Here is a 21,206-nt window from a genome sequence, read left to right on the forward strand (position 1 = left end):
TGTGGGAGGTGTATGGTCCGTGTCCTCTGTATCCCCCCAGCCACGCACCAGTGATGGCCATGAGCTGGCCTGGGTGCCACCCTGCTGTGAACATGGTTCCATCTCCTCCTCCAGCTCCTCCTCCTCCTCATCCTCCTCATCCTCCAGAACTGTGCCCCTGCTGGACAATTGCGTCCCTGGCGTTTGCGTGTGCAGGAACCCACCCTCGGAGCCCCTTGCGAATGACTGCCCTGAAAGCCTTGGAAATGTTACCTCTTCATCCTCCTCCTCCTCCTCATCCTGTGCCACATCCTCTTCCATCATCGCCCGAATTGTTTTTTCAAGGAGGCATAGAAGTGGGATAGTTAAGCTGAGAACGGCGTCATTGCCACTGGCCATGTTGGTGGAGTACTCAAAACAGCGCAACAAGGCACACAGGTCTCGCATGGAGGCCCAGTTAAATTAAATAGCGGAATAGAAAATATGATCCAAAAAAAGTGTATGTATATCACACGTACACAACCACACTAGGCCCCAATTACTATTGTTTGTACCCCTAAAAGGCTAGATGAGGAGTAGGGGGAGTATGGAACAGGCAGCACCCTCAAACCTTCAGAAGTATGAGATGAACCCCAACAACTTGGAAAGGTGGATCTCTCTCACACGTACCGACACAGACTATCCCGCAATTCAATTGATCCTCAAAGGTTTTTATTGAATAGCGGAATAGGAAATATGATCAAAAAAAGTGTATGTATCTCGCACGTACACAACCACACTAGGCCCCAATTACTATTGTTTGTACCCCTAAAAGGCTAGATGAGGAGTAGGGGGGGTATGGAACAGGCAGCACCCTCAAACCTTCAGAAGTATGAGATGAACCCCAACAACTTGGAAAGGTGGATCTCTCTCACACGTACCGACACAGACTATCCCGCAATTCAATTGATCCTCAAAGGTTTTTATTGAATAGCGGAATAGGAAATATGATCAAAAAAAGTGTATGTATCTCGCACGTACACAACCACACTAGGCCCCAATTACTATTGTTTGTACCCCTAAAAGGCTAGATGAGGAGTAGGGGGGGTATGGAACAGGCAGCACCCTCAAACCTTCAGAAGTATGAGATGAACCCCAACAACTTGGAAAGGTGGATTTCTCTCACACGTACCGACACAGACTATCCCGCAATTCAATTGATCCTCAAAGGTTTTTATTGAATAGCGGAATAGGAAATATGATCAAAAAAAGTGTATGTATCTCGCACGTACACAACCACACTAGGCCCCAATTACTATTGTTTGTACCCCTAAAAGGCTAGATGAGGAGTAGGGGGGGTATGGAACAGGCAGCACCCTCAAACCTTCAGAAGTATGAGATGAACCCCAACAACTTGGAAAGGTGGATCTCTCTCACACGTACCGACACAGACTATCCCGCAATTCAATTGATCCTCAAAGGTTTTTATTGAATAGCGGAATAGGAAATATGATCAAAAAAAGTGTATGTATCTCGCACGTACACAACCACACTAGGCCCCAATTACTATTGTTTGTACCCCTAAAAGGCTAGATGAGGAGTAGGGGGGGTATGGAACAGGCAGCACCCTCAAACCTTCAGAAGTATGAGATGAACCCCAACAACTTGGAAAGGTGGATCTCTCTCACACGTACCGACACAGACTATCCCGCAATTCAATTGATCCTCAAAGGTTTTTATTGAATAGCGGAATAGGAAATATGATCAAAAAAAGTGTATGTATCTCGCACGTACACAACCACACTAGGCCCCAATTACTATTGTTTGTACCCCTAAAAGGCTAGATGAGGAGTAGGGGGGGTATGGAACAGGCAGCACCCTCAAACCTTCAGAAGTATGAGATGAACCCCAACAACTTGGAAAGGTGGATCTCTCTCACACGTACCGACACAGACTATCCCGCAATTCAATTGATCCTCAAAGGTTTTTATTGAATAGCGGAATAGGAAATATGATCAAAAAAAGTGTATGTATCTCGCACGTACACAACCACACTAGGCCCCAATTACTATTGTTTGTACCCCTAAAAGGCTAGATGAGGAGTAGGGGGGGTATGGAACAGGCAGCACCCTCAAACCTTCAGAAGTATGAGATGAACCCCAACAACTTGGAAAGGTGGATCTCTCTCACACGTACCGACACAGACTATCCCGCAATTCAATTGATCCTCAAAGGTTTTTATTGAATAGCGGAATAGGAAATATGATCAAAAAAAGTGTATGTATCTCGCACGTACACAACCACACTAGGCCCCAATTACTATTGTTTGTACCCCTAAAAGGCTAGATGAGGAGTAGGGGGGGTATGGAACAGGCAGCACCCTCAAACCTTCAGAAGTATGAGATGAACCCCAACAACTTGGAAAGGTGGATCTCTCTCACACGTACCGACACAGACTATCCCGCAATTCAATTGATCCTCAAAGGTTTTTATTGAATAGCGGAATAGGAAATATGATCAAAAAAAGTGTATGTATCTCGCACGTACACAACCACACTAGGCCCCAATTACTATTGTTTGTACCCCTAAAAGGCTAGATGAGGAGTAGGGGGGGTATGGAACAGGCAGCACCCTCAAACCTTCAGAAGTATGAGATGAACCCCAACAACTTGGAAAGGTGGATCTCTCTCACACGTACCGACACAGACTATCCCGCAATTCAATTGATACTCAAAGGTTTTTATTGAATAGCGGAATAGGAAATATGATCAAAAAAAGTGTATGTATCTCGCACGTACACAACCACACTAGGCCCCAATTACTATTGTTTGTACCCCTAAAAGGCTAGATGAGGAGTAGGGGGGGTATGGAACAGGCAGCACCCTCAAACCTTCAGAAGTATGAGATGAACCCCAACAACTTGGAAAGGTGGATCTCTCTCACACGTACCAACACAGACTATCCCCCAATTTAACTGATCCCCAGAGGTTTTTGATTAAATAGCGGAATAGAAAATATGATCCCAAAAAAGTGTATGTATATCACACGTACACAACCACACTAGGCCCCAATTACTATTGTTTGTACCCCTAAAAGGCTAGGAGTAGGGGGAGTATGGAACAGGCAGCACCCTCAAACCTTCAGAAGTATGAGATGAACCCCAACAACTTGGAAAGGTGGATCTCTCTCACACGTACCAACACAGACTATCCCCCAATTTAACTGATCCCCAAAGGTTTTTGATTAAATAGCGGAATAGAAAATATGATCCCAAAAAAGTGTATGTATATCACACGTACACAACCACACTAGGCCCCAATTACTATTGTTTGTACCCCTAAAAGGCTAGGAGTAGGGGGAGTATGGAACAGGCAGCACCCTCAAACCTTCAGAAGTATGAGATGAACCCCAACAACTTGGAAAGGTGGATCTCTCTCACACGTACCAACACAGACTATCCCCCAATTTAACTGATCCCCAGAGGTTTTTGATTAAATAGCGGAATAGAAAATATGATCCCAAAAAAGTGTATGTATATCACACGTACACAACCACACTAGGCCCCAATTACTATTGTTTGTACCCCTAAAAGGCTAGGAGTAGGGGGAGTATGGAACAGGCAGCACCCTCAAACCTTCAGAAGTATGAGATGAACCCCAACAACTTGGAAAGGTGGATCTCTCTCACACGTACCAACACAGACTATCCCCCAATTTAACTGATCCCCAAAGGTTTTTGATTAAATAGCGGAATAGAAAATATGATCCCAAAAAAGTGTATGTATATCACACGTACACAACCACACTAGGCCCCAATTACTATTGTTTGTACCCCTAAAAGGCTAGGAGTAGGGGGAGTATGGAACAGGCAGCACCCTCAAACCTTCAGAAGTATGAGATGAACCCCAACAACTTGGAAAGGTGGATCTCTCTCACACGTACCAACACAGACTATCCCCCAATTTAACTGATCCCCAAAGGTTTTTGATTAAATAGCGGAATAGAAAATATGATCCCAAAAAAGTGTATGTATATCACACGTACACAACCACACTAGGCCCCAATTACTATTGTTTGTACCCCTAAAAGGCTAGGAGTAGGGGGAGTATGGAACAGGCAGCACCCTCAAACCTTCAGAAGTATGAGATGAACCCCAACAACTTGGAAAGGTGGATCTCTCTCACACGTACCAACACAGACTATCCCCCAATTTAACTGATCCCCAGAGGTTTTTGATTAAATAGCGGAATAGAAAATATGATCCCAAAAAAGTGTATGTATATCACACGTACACAACCACACTAGGCCCCAATTACTATTGTTTGTACCCCTAAAAGGCTAGGAGTAGGGGGAGTATGGAACAGGCAGCACCCTCAAACCTTCAGAAGTATGAGATGAACCCCAACAACTTGGAAAGGTGGATCTCTCTCACACGTACCAACACAGACTATCCCCCAATTTAACTGATCCCCAAAGGTTTTTGATTAAATAGCGGAATAGAAAATATGATCCCAAAAAAGTGTATGTATATCACACGTACACAACCACACTAGGCCCCAATTACTATTGTTTGTACCCCTAAAAGGCTAGGAGTAGGGGGAGTATGGAACAGGCAGCACCCTCAAACCTTCAGAAGTATGAGATGAACCCCAACAACTTGGAAAGGTGGATCTCTCTCACACGTACCAACACAGACTATCCCCCAATTTAACTGATCCCCAAAGGTTTTTGATTAAATAGCGGAATAGAAAATATGATCCCAAAAAAGTGTATGTATATCACACGTACACAACCACACTAGGCCCCAATTACTATTGTTTGTACCCCTAAAAGGCTAGGAGTAGGGGGAGTATGGAACAGGCAGCACCCTCAAACCTTCAGAAGTATGAGATGAACCCCAACAACTTGGAAAGGTGGATCTCTCTCACACGTACCAACACAGACTATCCCCCAATTTAACTGATCCCCAGAGGTTTTTGATTAAATAGCGGAATAGAAAATATGATCCCAAAAAAGTGTATGTATATCACACGTACACAACCACACTAGGCCCCAATTACTATTGTTTGTACCCCTAAAAGGCTAGGAGTAGGGGGAGTATGGAACAGGCAGCACCCTCAAACCTTCAGAAGTATGAGATGAACCCCAACAACTTGGAAAGGTGGATCTCTCTCACACGTACCAACACAGACTATCCCCCAATTTAACTGATCCCCAAAGGTTTTTGATTAAATAGCGGAATAGAAAATATGATCCCAAAAAAGTGTATGTATATCACACGTACACAACCACACTAGGCCCCAATTACTATTGTTTGTACCCCTAAAAGGCTAGGAGTAGGGGGAGTATGTAACAGGCAGCACCCTCAAACCTTCAGAAGTATGAGATGAACCCCAACAACTTGGAAAGGTGGATCTCTCTCACACGTACCAACACAGACTATCCCCCAATTTAACTGATCCCCAAAGGTTTTTGATTAAATAGCGGAATAGAAAATATGATCCCAAAAAAGTGTATGTATATCACACGTACACAACCACACTAGGCCCCAATTACTATTGTTTGTACCCCTAAAAGGCTAGGAGTAGGGGGAGTATGGAACAGGCAGCACCCTCAAACCTTCAGAAGTATGAGATGAACCCCAACAACTTGGAAAGGTGGATCTCTCTCACACGTACCAACACAGACTATCCCCCAATTTAACTGATCCCCAAAGGTTTTTGATTAAATAGCGGAATAGAAAATATGATCCCAAAAAAGTGTATGTATATCACACGTACACAACCACACTAGGCCCCAATTACTATTGTTTGTACCCCTAAAAGGCTAGGAGTAGGGGGAGTATGGAACAGGCAGCACCCTCAAACCTTCAGTATGAGATTGTGTTCACTGTACCCCACAAAGATTGAGTTCACTGCACCCCACAATGATTGTGTTCACTGCACCCCACAAAGATTGTGTTCACTGCACCTCACAAAGATTGTGTTCACTGTACCCCCCAAAGATTGTGTTCACTGCACCCCACAAAGATTCTGTTCACTGTACCCCACAAAGATTGTGTTCACTGCACCCCAAAAAGATTGTGTTCACTGCACCCCAAAAAGGATGTTGTTCACTGCACCCCAAAAAGGATGTTGTTCACTCCACCCCAAAAAGATTGTGTTCACTGCACCCCACAAAGATTGTGTTCACTGCACCCCAAAAAGATTGTGTTCACTGCACCCCAAAAATGATTTTGTTCACTGCACCCCAAAAAGGATTTTGTTCACTGCACCCCAAAAAGGATGTTGTTCACTCCACCCCAAAAAGATTGTGTTCACTGCACCCCAAAAAGATTGTGTTCACTGCACCCCACAAAGGATTTTGTTCACTGCACCCCAAAAAGATTGTTCACTGCACCCCAAAAAGGATGTTGTTCACTGCACCCCAAAAAGGATTTTGTTCACTGCACCCCAAAAAGATTGTGTTCACTGCACCCCACAAAGGATTTTGTTCACTGCACCCCACAAAGATTGTGTTCACTGCACACCAAAAAGGATTGTGTTCACTGCACCCCAAAAAGATTTTGTTCACTGCACCCCAAAAAGATTGTGTTCACTGCAGCCCAAAAAGATTGTGTTCACTGCAGCCCAAAAAGATTGTGTTCACTGCAGCCCAAAAAGATTGTGTTCACTGCAGCCCAAAAAGATTGTGTTCACTGCAGCCCAAAAAGATTGTGTTCACTGCAGCTCACACACAGAAAAATGGATGTGGATCACTGACACCTGCCTATCTCCAATCCCACACCACACAGCAATATCGATTGTAGTTTGTAGAACACAGTTTCCCTAAAATTCAGCAGACTCTGTCCCTAACAGGATTGAGAAGAGATCGTAGATCAGGATTGAGTGCAGACCCCACCCCCCACACAGCAATATCGATTGTAGTTTGTAGAAGACACTGACCCTATATAATTCAGCAGACTCTATCCCTAAAATGCCTACAACTCGCCCTGCCTAAACACTCCGACCTGTCCCTCAATTCTATCCGGACACAAATGGTTTTTTCCTGCCTATCTTTCCCTAATCAGCAGCCAGCACGTTGATGTGTGCTCTGTCCCTGAATCTAAGCAGCATAATGACGCCGCTGCGGCTGCCTCGAACTTATAAAGACTTGGTCACATGCTTCAGACGGCCAATCACAGCTACTGAGACATTTGCAGGCATGGCTGGGATGGCTTAAGGCACACCAGTTAAACGATTGTTGATTGGCTGTTGAAAGCCCGCCATGAAAAGAGCGCCAAAGCATGCAAAACCCGGAAATAAAACGACCGAACACGGATTTTTACCCGAACATACAGTAAAGTGTCCATGTCCGTGTTCGGGTACAAAAAATCCAATTATTCGGTACGAACACGAATAATACAGTCCGTGTTCGCTCAACACTAGTAATAACCAATGTAATATTGCTACCTGCAGACTATACAGTTTGTGTCCGGAACTTCCCCAGAAATGTCCTTTCCTGCTTGTGTAATAGGCTCACTGATTCTCCTAGAAGTCTGCTTCTCCTAATAAGATACAAGTAACATTTTAGGCATCCTTTGCAATAGTAACTATATTTTTGAGAAGATACTCCCTAAAGGTTAATTACTTCTAAAGGGATGCAAACACTGCAACTTTCCTCTTTAGACCACTGCAAGTGCATCAGCTGATTATATTGAACACAGACACTCCTATCCAGGAATCTGTACATAGCGGAACATACAGCTTATTTGTAAGAACTGAAACTGATTAGGACTGTTTTTCATTAAAATCCTTGCAATGTATGCACTTTAACCACTTCAGCCCTGGAAGTTTTTACCCCCTTCTTAACCAGGCCCTATTTTGCAATTCGACACTGCGCTAATTTAACGGACAATTACGCTGTCATGCGACGCTGTACTCAAACAAAAATGTACGTCCTTTTGTTCCCCACAAATGGAGCTTTCATTTGGTGGTACAGTATTTGATCACCTGTGCGATTTAATTTTTGCACTATAAACAAAAAAAGACCGACACTTTTGAAAAAAAAAAAAAAAGAATACTTTTCACATTCTGCTATATAACATTCCCAAAAAAAAAAAAAAATCTAAATTTTTTTAACATTTTTAAGCCAACTTGTTTTCTGCTACATATTTTTGGTAAAAAAAAATTCGCAATAAGCATCTTTTGATTGGTTTGTGCAAAAGTAATCGCGATCTGCGATTTTTTTTTTTTTTTTTTTTTTTTTTTTTTTTTTTTATTTTATTTTTTTTTTTTATACAGGACTGCGGCAGATCGGACCCCTAACTGACATTTTTGACACTTTTGGGGGGACCAGTGACATTACTACAGTAATCAGTGCTAAAAATATACACTGTTACTGTAGTAATGACACTGACAGGGAATGGGTAACCCTATGGGTGATCAATGGGTTTGAATGTATGCCTCATGCTTACTGACATGTGTGGGAAGGGGGGGTTCTGTGACAGAGACAGAGATCGCAAGTTCAGCTATGCTGAATGCTGTGATCTCCTCCTGTCTGTCACTGAGAAGATCCTCCTGCTTTGTTTACATAAGCAGGCGGGTCTTCTCAGTTTCCCCGATGATCGAGCAATCGCCGCCTCTTCTCCTCCGGCACGACTCCCGCTGTGTCTAAACACAGCGGAAGCATGCCTCCCGACGCCAAAATCACTAGGAGTCCTTCTATATAGGATCACATGTCTCTATAGTCATTCCACTAGCCATGCCCCCCCACAGTTAGAATCCCTCCCCTAGGCTCACATTTAACCCATTGATCACCTATAGGGTAGAGGGCTGCATTGGGTGCGGGCTCCTGCGGGACCCGCTGCAAATCTCGCGGGTGCGGGCGGTTTTCCCATTGCTGCGGGCGGTCAGGAACTTTTGCGGGAGACCCGCGGGGAACTCTATGATGTAAGGACTCACTGTACTTGTGCATGCTCTCCCCGCAGCTATGGTTCCTTCCTTCCCCAGCGCAGCCAATAACCAACGCTGATACAGTGCCAGACCAAACCATTACACAGGAAAAGGGGGCAAAGTTTGCCCTGACATCGCTCCGCCATCTCTCGTTACTCTTCTCGGGGTATGGTACACGACTGTCAGTGTACCATACCCCGAGAAGAGTAATGAGAGCTGGCGGAGCGAGGTCTGGGAAGAGTTTTCTTCTTTGCCCCTCTCCTTTTTCTGTGTAATGGTTTGGTCTGGTGGCACTGTATCAGGCGTTGTATGAGGTTATTGGCTGGGGAAGGAAGGAACCATAGCTGCGGGGAGAGCATGTGTATAATGGTTTGGTCTGGCACTGTACTAGGCAACGTTTTATGATGTGGTTATTGGCTGGGGAAGGAGAAGGAACCATAAGTGCAGGGAGAGCATGATGAGCCTCTAACTCTAAGACCTCTTTTTAGCATCATTATACAGCATTATAACATAAGTGCTTTGACTGCAGATAAGGGCCAGCACTGAGATAAAATTTGCGGGAGTGGATACAAACATTGTGGGTGCGTGCGGGATTGGACAAAACATGGCGGGTGTGAGACACATAGGTTGCGGATGTGGGCGGTCCTGGTCCTACATTCAGCGGGTGCGGGTTTAAGAAAACAGGCCCACGCAGGGCTCTACTATAGGGTTAACCCCTTCACTGCCAGTGTCATTATTACAGTAACAGTGCATATTTTTAGCACTGATTACTGTAGTAATGCGAGGGGTCCAATCTGTCCGCCGCAACGTCTCAGTCCTCGCAGATCGCCGCCATTACTAGTAAAAAAAAAAACAATAAAAATGACATAAATCTTTCCCGTAGTTAGTAAACGCGATAACTTTTGCGCAAACCAATCAAAATACGCTTATTGGGATTTTTTTTCTTTTTCTTTTTTTTTTCTACCAAAAATATGTAGCAGAAAACAAATTGGCCTAAAATGTTAAATTTCAATTTTTTTTTTTTTTGGATTGCTATATAGCAGAATGTGAAAATTTTTTTATTTTTTTTTTTTTTCAAAAATGTCGCTCTTTTTTTGTTTTATAGCGCAGAAAAAAAAAATCGCACATCCCCTCCTGCTGCTTGTAAGAATAATGTGCTTAGCCGCATCGGTTGTTTTTACGAGAAAGCCGTCTGTCTGCTCTAAAAAACGGTACAGGAGTGAAGCCTGTAGCCTCCACCTGGCCAAAGCTCACCTCTGCACCCAACCCCCCGTTCACAGCTCACCACTGCACCATCCACAACAAACGTTTCCTTTTGAGTGAAATAAATATCAAAGTACCAATGTTCACCTTTGCATCCCTGCTTTACTCCATTTTCACTGGTGCTCACCTCTGGTCACTGGTCATCCCCACACCCTCTACCCATTTTTGTACCTAGGCTCACCTCTACACTAAACCCGCCCCCACCCTCCCCCAAATACCCATGTTTCAACAGCGCGCTCACCTCTGCAACCCCACATCCCTCTTTTAAAAGTGCTCACCTCTGTACCAGTCTTTCACCGGTGCCCCAGCCCTGAGGGGGGCAGGGAGGGTTGTGTGGGAGCTATTGGTAGAGCTAAGCTGCTCTGTCAGCTGTGCTGCTGTGTTTCCAAGTAACAGTAGATAGTGGTGGGCTCAAGGCCAGTGCCAGGGGTGACAGAACTCAATCATGCCACGTTTTGGCTGAAAAAAGTTCCTGATTTTAAAGCATTGCTTTATGTTTAAACCCTAATTTGTTGTATCATTTATTGCTCACATAGTAGGTGGTGTGGTGCATTTGATTGCATACATTGGATAGAACTGTAGTTCTTCTGATTTCAGGGCCTTAATCAGTTATGAGTGTTGAAATATATGTGCATATGACAAGCTTTGTTTTTGTACACAGAGTTGTAAAATCAAATTTTTTTTTTTTCTCTTTTTGCAGTACTTGGAATGCACACCTTTCCAGTGTGGGCCACCGCTCTGATATCCGTAGGCGTTGCCATCTTATTTGCTTTAGTAGTCTGGTTTTTTGTTTGTCCATGGCTGAGAAAGAAAATAGCAAGTATGCTTTGCTTTTTTTTTTATTTTATTTTAATATGATCATGTTTTTATGAAAAAGCAAAAATATTATTCCTGCTATGAACTGCCTATCCCTAGATTCCTTGAATTCTTACGTGCCTACTCCAGTTCCAGGTTAGTTTTAGTACATTTAACTCTCAAATACTATGTGACCCTAAAATAACAAACCAACTACATAATATCAAATTCAACTGTCAGTAACATTTTAGGTGGAAAAGCACCTTCTTATGAAATCCTAGTATCATCACAATTATTAGGCCTCTTACACGTGCTACTAATTCTTGAGCTTCTGCTTTTTTGGAATTTTAGGTGTTTGTTTTGCGCTAATTCGCATTTATTGTTATGTGCGTATTTGCATGTATATGCGCTTTCATGAATATGCACGCACAATACCTTTCTAGGGAAAATTAATTTATATTTATGTTCATATGCACGGATTTGTGCACATAAGCACACCAACGCAAAATACTGACTGGTAACGCAGATTTTCTAATTTTCTTTCTTTACTGAGGAATACTTGACGCTTGTTTACGCTCCTGTGTGCACAGGCCCATTAAAAATAGTATACTGCAATTTAGTTTAGTAAAAAAAAAATGCTGTACTGAGCTTATTCAAGCTGCCGTGTGCTAGAGGCTAAAAATAATGCTGTACTGAGCTTTTTCAAGCTGCCGTGTGCTAGAGGCCCATGTGTGCTGGAAGAATCAGGAAAACTATGAGCTCATGTTTGGTTAAAGATAAATACAGTACACTGTTCACTTTGCAAGAGAAGTTGCACTCTCTAAGGACATTTTACCCAAAGCTCAGTAAATGTGGTGAAACTTCACTTTGCAAAGAATACCCAATCACCTGCAAAGACAATTTAAAAAACCTTTTTGGATGATGTAAGCTAGCAGAGCTTCACCTTTTTGTAAATCAACCCACTATGTGGTTCCCACTAATTCCACACTAATATAGAAGCAATGAATACTGTAAAGGTAGTTAGCAGTAGCTTATGGTAGAATAGCTTTTTTATAGTTACATTTTTCATAGGCATTTGTAATTTACTGTATTGTACAGTAATGTGATATTTTAAAGCCTACTATCTCTATCTATCTATCTATGGTTATAGGCATGTACCTTCAGGTGATTGGACACTGGCAAAGCTTTAGAGGGCGCCTCTTTAAAAGACCCACCCCACTCTTTGAGTCCTCCGTTTTGTGCTAGTATATAAAGGTGATGAACCTTTTCTCCATGTAGAAAATCTCCTTTAGCACAACTAGTTTAATTATTTTTCTTCAAATTCTTAATTGAAGCCCTCACTTTCTTCTAATGCCAGCATAGAAGCAGTGAATCTATAATGGCACAACTTTGGTAAAATCTTGAGTCCTATACGCTGTGGAGATGGCCTGTTTGGTTGCTTCAGGCACTGGCTCCTGCATAGGTGCCCACCTTGACACTTTGTGCAACATATTGAGCTGAGCACAGGGTGCTATACAAGTCCAGGGCCGTGGTTCATTGCAATTAAACCCAGTCCCTGAATATCCTATCGGGGGTATGCCTATTGTGACATGCGAAGCCTGGACTTTATTTACAGTCCACTGTCATGAACAGGTAAGGCCGGGTCACTGTATTTGTGACCGTTACTGTAAAAATGGGCCTATATATTAGATGTATGCACCTTGCAGTATAAACTTTTCAAACTTATGTTAAGATTCAACCACTTGGAGCTCAGTCTCAAGTAGATGGCCAAGTGTTGCATCACACCACTGGCCACACACTCTTATGCCAGTTCCACCTGGAGCCCTTATAAGGTACACAGGCACTTCCTCCCATCTTTTCGTTACAGGATGGGTCTTCCCCTCGGTTACCCTTTACTCTGCACCCACAGGAGAATACCCTCGCTTGTAGCTATGGTGGGGACCAGGTGAAAGACAATAAATGCAAAATTGCAGACAAGCATTCGCTCTGCCAAAGGCCCGCGTGACAATCAACCTCAGAATGATGATGCTTCCGTTGCACTGGAACAAGGAACAGCTCTACCACCAGTCCCATTATCTGATTCTAGCTCTATTTCAGGCACGCAACAAGCAGCCCAGTCCTACAACCAGCTCTTGCTGCAATTTCAGTATGTCAAACTGCAGGTAACTGGATTAGGATAATTAACCAATATGATCCAGTATTTAAGGATCGTGCTGCTAAGCAAGAATTACAGCAGTTGCCTTCTGCTATGCTTTTCTGTTTAGATGCCCTAATCATGTCAAGAGACAAATTTCCAGAATGGCTCTAATCTTCATTCACAAGCACAGAATCATATGGCTAAAAGTTTCAACAACTGAAGCTGCCTGCAGAAGGCACCTCACCCATACGCCTTTCTGAGGAAGACGTTCAAAAGTCCCAAAACCTTCCTCATTCTGATCCCCTAGCTCCTCTAAACACAGAGGACCTTGGGCCACCAAGCCTTCCTCAAAGTCTCCTCTTCATAATGAAGGGACGACCTCACTCTTAAGAGTTTGCATCTCTCTGGGTCCCAGACCTGTGGGTGCAGTAGGTGGGTTCAAAGGGGTACAGAAAGTTCAAAGCTTTAACACCTCACCACTTTTCTCTTTGCACTGCACATCCTAGGAGTGGGCAACTGGAAAGCAGATTATCTCCGCCACCGTTGCCTTGATTAAGGAAAATGGGCCCTTCATCCAGATATCTTCAATCTGTAATACCAAAAAAGGGGACATTCTGGATGTGGATATCCTAGCCTCCAGATTCAACAACTACCTTCCTCTGATGCCAGAATCAGGGATCCTCTAGCTCTAGCCTAGAATGCCATTATAATCCCTTAGTTTTGGTTCAGGTGAGTTTGTCTTTTCTTTCAAGAGCAATAGGGGGAAACGTGTATTCTAATTTGGACCAGAAGAACCTGGTACATACTCTGACTTCTAGCAGACGACCTTTGGCCGGTTCCCCTTTATTCATGAGTTGCTATCTCAAAGACCCTCCATTCCATCCTGCATCCCAGTCTCTGACTGGCTGTACAAACCCAGATGATAAAGTATAGTTGAGTTTCTAAATATGAGTGCTGCCTGGCTAAAAGCAAGAAATATATTATTATTGCATGTACAGTGCCTTGAAAAAGTATTCATACCCCTTTTAAAATTTCCACATTTTGTCATATTACAGCCAAAATTGTAAATGTATTTTTTGGGATTTTATGTGATAGACCAGCACAAAATGGCACATAATTGTGAAGTGGAAGGAAAATGATTAATGGATTTCAATTATTTTTCCAAATATCTGAAAAGTGTGGTGTGCATTTGTATTCAGCCCCCTTTACTCTGATACCCCCAACTAAAATCTAGTGGAACCATCTGCCTTCAGAAGTCACCTATGTAGTAAATAGTGTCCACCTGTGTGTAATTTTAACCTAGTATAGGCTGTTTTGTGAAGCCCTCAGAGGTTTGTTAGAGAACCTTCATGAAGACCAAGGAACACACCAGACAGGTCAGGGATAAGTTTGTGGAGACGTTTTCAGCAGGGTTAGGTTATTTATTTATATATATATATTATTATCCCAAGCTTTTAACCTCTCGGGGAGCACTGTTGAATCCATCTAAAAAATTGAGAGTTGGCACAACTGCAAACCTACCGAGACAAGGCCGTCCACCTAAACTTACAGGCTGGGCTAGGAGCGCATTAATAAGAGAAGCAGCAAAGAGGCGCATGGTGACTCTGAAGGAGCTGCAGAGATCCACAGCTCAGGTGGGAGAATCTGTCCACAGGACAACTATTAATCGTGCACTCCACAAATCTTGCCTTTATGAAAGAGTGGCAAAAAGAAAGCCATTGTTAAAAGAAAGCCATAAAAAGTCCAGTTTGCGAAAAGCCATGTGGGGGACACCGCAAACGTGGAAGAAGGCGCTCTGGTCAGATGAGACCAAAGTTGAACTTTTTGGCCTAAAAGCAAAACACTATGTGTGGCAGAAAACTAACACTGCACATCACCATGAACACGCCATCCCCATCGTGAAACCTGGTGGTGGCAGCATCCTGTTGTGGGGATGCTTTTCTTCAGCAGGGACAGGAAAGCAGGTCAGAGTTGATTGGAAGGTGGATGAAGCCAAATATAGGGCAATCTAAGAAGAAAACCGGTTCTTAGTCTGCAAAAGAATTGGGACTGGGGCGGAGGTTCACCTTCCAGCAGGACAATGACCCTAAACATACAGCCAGAGCTACAGTGGAATGGTTTAGATCAAAGCATATTAATGGGTTAAAATGGCCCAGTCAAAGTCCAGACCTATTTCCAATTGAGAGTCAGTGGCAAGACTTATAAATTGCTGTTTGCAGATGCTCTCCATCCAGTCTGACAGAGCTTGAGCTATTTTGCAAATACATTGTAATTGCAGGAAAGGTGGTTCTACAAAGTATTGACGTGGGGGCTGAATGCAAATGCACACTTTTCAGATATTTATTTGTAAAAAATGTTGAAAACCATTAATCATTTTCCTTCCACTTCACAATTATGTGCCACTTTGTGTTGGTCTATCCCATGATATTCAAGTAAAATTAATTTACGTTTTTGGTTGTAACATGACAAAATGTGGAAAACTTCAAGGGGCATGAATACTTTTTCAAGGCACTGTAGAAATCCTTTTTCTCTTTCGTTCATTGACAGATACAGCTCCTAATTCTGCTTAACCATTGGGTTATACTACCCCCTACAGGAGTAGGACACTAGGCAAGAAAAAGCTTGACTACGTCTATGGGCAGTCCCAAGGGGTATACATCCACACTCGGCTATAGGCACTCGTTTTTTTCTGCCTAGTCAAGAGTAAGGACCTAGTTCCTTGCTGAGATCTTTGGTCCTGGCAATTTATTTCCTTTTAAATGGATTTTTTTCTGTCTTTGTTATTTTCGTTCCTGAGAGAATCTACTATCAACTTCCGAACTGGGAAATGGACTGGATAATCTAGATCCAGATGGTCCTCCCAGTCTGGTCAGCTCTGCGCTAGGTTGGCCGCGACATAGCCCCACTGGACGGGGGCTAGCCAGCTCTGCGCTAGGTCGGCCGCGACATAGCCCCACTGGATGGGGGCTGGCCTGCGAATTAAACATCTCGCGAGGGTGCATACAACTTAGCCTCGGCCTGAGTCTCAGCCCTCCTCCTGGTCGACACCTACCCACATCCCGAAGAAGCGGTGGTCTGCCAGGAGCGGTGTCCACCCTGTTCCTGGTATGGTAAGTAGCTACCCCCCCCCCCTCTACCCCTGGAGGGTTTTTGGGGTGGACGGGGGCCCCTCCCTGGGATGGTGGGACCCCAGAGTCTCCCCCGCCCTCTAAAAATTCTGTGGTCACTGTGGGTCCTCAGGTCCCCCCTCCCTGGGTGAGGTTATGAGCTGGCTTTTGCCACATGCTCTTAAGGGGGGCTTGTTGGAGTTGCTGCTGACCGGATTTTTACTGGTGCACAATGGGGGTTGAGCAGGGTTCCCCTGCTACCCTGGGGGTTGGTGACTTCTAGGGCAAGGATGTCTTTTGGGCTCCCTGCTGCAGTTGCTGGGTTGGGGGAGCAGATGGTTTGGCATCCACGCCTCACGCGGCCGGATCCTGCCCAAAATTTAGGCCGCAGCTTTGCTGCCTACTGGTCGGGAGCTACATGGGGTGACCCCAGTGAGGGTGGCTGAAGCCACTACCCTCCGTTTGGGCATCTGCCCTCCCCTTTGCTGCCCCTGGGTGATTGGCTTGACATCCACAAAAATTTAGGCCATGGTTTGCGGCCTACTAGCCATGCGGTTGAGTCGGCCTCTGCTTGGGGGCGGCCCCAGTGAGCCTGGCTAGGATGAGTGCTCTTGCGGCTAGAACTTCACACAAATTGAATCCGCTGCCTGGTAGGGGTGGTGCTGTGGGGGCGGTGAGTTTTGATGGCAACCATGCCTCCATTATTGTGGAGGGTACCCACCCCTTTTTAGCGCTGTGGGACTATCAGGATACCCTGCCTGCGTGTCTGCATAGTTACATAGTTACCCTGGGTCGGCGTCCCCCTTGCGGGATCTCAGTCGGCAGCCCTCCCCTGATTGTTTTTCCGGGTGACCTTAGTATATAGCATCCACCGCCCTCCCCTGCCTCATCTGTCCATCAGATCCTGAATCTGTGTCGGCCGCCGCAGGATGCGAGTCACCCCACTTGGTCTGCATCCACGTACCCTGAGTCCTCAGACAGTGAGTAGGTTTCAAACCTCTGCTCTTCTAACCGTGCATGAAAAGGCGCTGGTGAATGCACTGATTTTGTCAGAGCGTGAAATTTTAAACATGGCGGAGACGGTGCGTCGGAGGCGCTGGTCCCTTTTGGCACCACAGGTCCTCCACTGTGTTCCCCTTTTCCCTCTTACTTTGACAACATTGTCACATAACGCACTTTTGTGGCCCCCGAAGCCTTTTGCTATGCGGTATCCTTATAAGGATTCCCTGCTTCAAAAGTAGACAGTACCACCTGTAGTGGACTCGCCGGTTTCCAGATTAAATAAAGCTTCCTTAATTCCGTTTGAGGAGTCCTTGGCCTTTAAAGATCTGATTGATAGGAGAAAGGAGGCTCTGGCCCTCTGTTTCACTATGGCTGGTGTGGCTTAGGCCGGTATTTACTATTGCCCTGGTGTCGCAAACACTGACGAGTGGGATAAACTTTTACGCCAGGACCTGGAGGGGAAACTGCTTCCCCCTGCCTTTGCGCAGCTGGCGTATCAGTTGATTCAGGGTCTACAGTTTATCTGTGATGCCTCTTTGGATGCGGCTTCTTTGATTTTAGGCTGTCTGTATCAGCAGTGGTCCTCCGGCGTCTTATCTGGCTGACCATGCTGGTCTGCAGACCAGACTTCTAAGAGGGCCTTATCTGATCTCCCCTTTGTGGGGGATCGCCTGTTTGGAGATTCCTTGGATGACATCTTTAAAGGTCTCACAGGGGGGAATAGTACTCTTCTTCTGCAGGCTACTGAGGGCAAGGAGCCTCGTCGTAGACGTGGGCCATTCTTCTCTGCTTTTTTCGTCCCTCCAAGGGATGTCCAAGAGGACATGGTCTGTCAAGCCATGAGGGGCTCTTCCAGACCTGTGGACAAGGCTTCCTCTGCATGAAGGGACGCCCTCACCCATATCTGGGGTGGGGGGGGGGCGTCTTCACTGATTTCTGGATCCGTGGACCTCTCTGATACAGGTCAAGTGGGTCCACAAAGTCATTTGGTCTGGGTACAAGATCGAGTTTTGGTCTTTTCCTCCGGAGAGGTTCTTCCCTTTTCAACCTGCACTTGTCCCAGGTTGCTTACGGGGTCACTTTGGGTAGTGCAAGATTTGTTACTTCATGGGATGATTGTCCCGGTTCCGGCTTGGGAATGTTTTCAGGGGTTTTACTCAGACCTGTTTAAAGTTCCCTGGAAATAGGGCAAGGTATGTCCAACTCTGGACCACAAGGCGCTAAACTGCTTTGTGCGGGTACAGAAGTTCCGAATGGAGTCCATTCGCATGGTAGTGACTTTCCTACATTTGGGGGATTTTCTTGCTTCTATCAACATCAAGGATGCCTACCTTCACATTCCAATATGTGCCGCTCACCAGCGCTTCATCCGCTTTGCTGTGGTCGAGGAGCATTATCCGTTTGTGGTGTTTACCTTTTGGTCTTACCTCCACTCCTCGGGTCTTCATAAAGTGTTTTTTCTGTTGCTAGCATTGTTGCGTCAGTGGGGGATCGCAGTACTGGGGTACCTCAACGATCTTCTGCAAAAAGAATCTCCTACTGCTTTGATGGACACCTTTGAGATTTCTCTGGGATTCGGCCTTAGCCAGAGTGTTGCTTCCTTCTCCCCCTGTATTTGGCGGTCGTCACCATGGATGCAAGCCCATCCGGGTGGGAAGGCGTCCTCGGCACAGCTTGTGCTTAGGAGGTCTGGACTTGGAAAGAGTTTAGACTGCCGATCAATGTACTGGAACTCCGAGTGATCAGACTGTCTGGATCATTGGACAATACGTCTTCAGGGGTGTCCGGTACGAATTCAATTGGACAGTGCCACGGCCATGGCCTATGTCAATCCCCATGGGGGCACAAGTATCCTGGCAGGTCGGGAAGTAGCTGGCATTCTAAGGTGAGCAGAACGATCGTTCCAGCCCTCTCTGATGTAAACGTTCCATGGAAGGTACAGAGGTTTGTGGCATGGTCTCAGGATCCTCTGGCCGACACTGCAGACGCATTAGTGACCCCTTGGCATCAGTATCATCTGATTTATGCCTTTCCCCTCTCAAACTTCTGCCAAGACTGCTGTAGAGGATCGAAGCAGCAAGGGATTTTGGTCTTTCTGGTGGCTCCAGACTGGCCTCGCCGGTCTTGGTACGCCGATTACTTCTGCTTGCAGGGTGTCGGAGCTAGCGGCGTTGTCTTGCCGTTCACCTTACCTGTTGGTTTACAGAGCTAGGGTAGTTCTTCGTCCCTGTTCGTTGTTCCTTCCAAAGGTCGTCTCTGATTTCAATTTGAATGAAGACATTATTGTGTTGCCTTTCCTTTGTCCCAGGCCTAAACATTCTAAGTAAATTGCTCTGCATTCCCTGGATGTTCATGCGATCAGGGTGTATCTGGCAGCTACGGAGTCTTTAAGGAAGTCAGACTCCCTATTTGTACTCACAGTTGGACCTTGAAAAGGGTTGGCCGTTTCTCCTGTGACCATTTTCAGATGGATCAGGCAGACAGTGATTCAGGCCTATTCAATTAGCGGTCAGGTTCCTCCTTTCCCTGTTGAGGCATGCTCTACTAAGTCCCAAAGATTGCTCTGTATCTTCCATTCTGGCCTTCCTACAGTCAGGTGTTGACCAGAAATTGGCCTTTAAGTACTGTTAAAGGTCAGGTCCCAGCCTTATACCTTCTTTTTCAAAGACCTCTCGCTTCATTCCTCCTTATAATAATAAAAAAAAAAAAGTTTCTTTAAGTAGTGTCTAGTATTAAGCCCCCTGTGCTTTCCTGGGACCTCGACTTGGTTCTCTCTGCCCTGTAGAAACCCCCTTTCAACCTATTCAGGGTATCCCCTGGTGGATCTCTTAGGCGCCTTTCACACTTGTGGGACCTAAAAGCTGCGCAATTTTGACTGAACTTGAAGCAATGACTGTGCAGGGACTACTTTGAAGCCGCACAGATCTGAACGGTACTCATTGGAAATCGTGGAGTTTGCCTTGTTATGCGACTTTGCATAAAGCCCATTTCACACTTGTGCGAAGTAACCTTTTGTTTCTTGTCACGTCTGCCAGAGGTGTTTGTAGAATTGCAACCCCTTCCTGTGAAGAGCTTTCCTTCTGCTTCACAATGACAAAGTTGTCTTACACCCAAGGCCATCCTTTCTTCTAAAGGTGGTCTCCGCATTCTACCTAAACTAGGACATTGTCCTCCCCTCCTTAACATCCGAAGAAAACTTCTCTACATTGCTTGGATGTAGGTAGAACCATTTAGAGTATGCCTCAAGGCTACTGCTTAAATCAGACAGTGCAAAGTCTACCATTGCAAAATGGATATGAAATCTGATTGCAAAAACTTACATTCTCATTGAGAAAATCTTCTCCTTTGCTTTTACACACCTATTCCACCAGATCGGTGGGAAGTTCCTGTGCATTTTGATATCAAGCCTGTTGCCCAGTTATGGAAGGCTGCCACCAGGTCTTCTCTCCATATTTTTTTTTTAAATTTTACCAGTTGGACGTTCAGTCATCTGCAGCGACTATCTTGCAGCGACTATCTTGAGGTTGGGTCCTCCTCACCCTTTTTGTTGGGCCGGTTGGCACAGTACTCTTTGCACAGTACAGTTTGCCACATTGTTGCCCACCCTTCCTATTCTTTGCCTGGGTATGTGCTATGGTGTATGAATACTCTGGCTGTGGTCTGTACAGTATAATTGAGGTAAGAAAAATATTGACTTACCTGTCATTTCCATATCTTGGAGTTCCGTACAGGATTTTTTGTTGGTTTACTCTTTATTGCTTGCTACAAAACTGAGGCCTCAAGAGTGGGGTAGGGTTATAGGAGAGGCACTCAGGGGGCATGCCCTCTAAATTGCCATTGTCCAATTACTGGAAGTTGCACCCTTATAACCCATTGTGTATGAATACTTTGTGTACTGTACTCCAAGATATGGAATTTACAGGCAAGTCAAAATTCCCCTTTTTCTTGCACCCCTTTTCACTTAAATGGTGTATAGTGTGTATAGTAAGATCATTGTCACTACTGTTGTCTG

General features: G+C 45.0%; 1 protein-coding gene across 2 annotated transcripts in view; it reads left to right on the forward strand.

The window, feature by feature from the left end:
* SLC20A2 (solute carrier family 20 member 2) overlaps positions 1-21,206 on the forward strand; it is a 102,875-nt gene that overhangs the window by 54,209 nt on the left and 27,460 nt on the right. For both annotated transcript variants that reach the window (XM_082275110.1, XM_082275111.1), the window contains exon 5: positions 10,854-10,973. In XM_082275110.1, the coding sequence (XP_082131236.1) occupies positions 10,854-10,973 (120 nt within the window). The remainder of the gene's footprint in view (positions 1-10,853; positions 10,974-21,206) is intronic.

The sequence above is a fragment of the Pelophylax lessonae genome (genome assembly GCF_965119305.1).
Source record: "Pelophylax lessonae genome assembly, chromosome: 1".
Classification (NCBI taxonomy): Eukaryota; Metazoa; Chordata; class Amphibia; order Anura; family Ranidae; genus Pelophylax; species Pelophylax lessonae.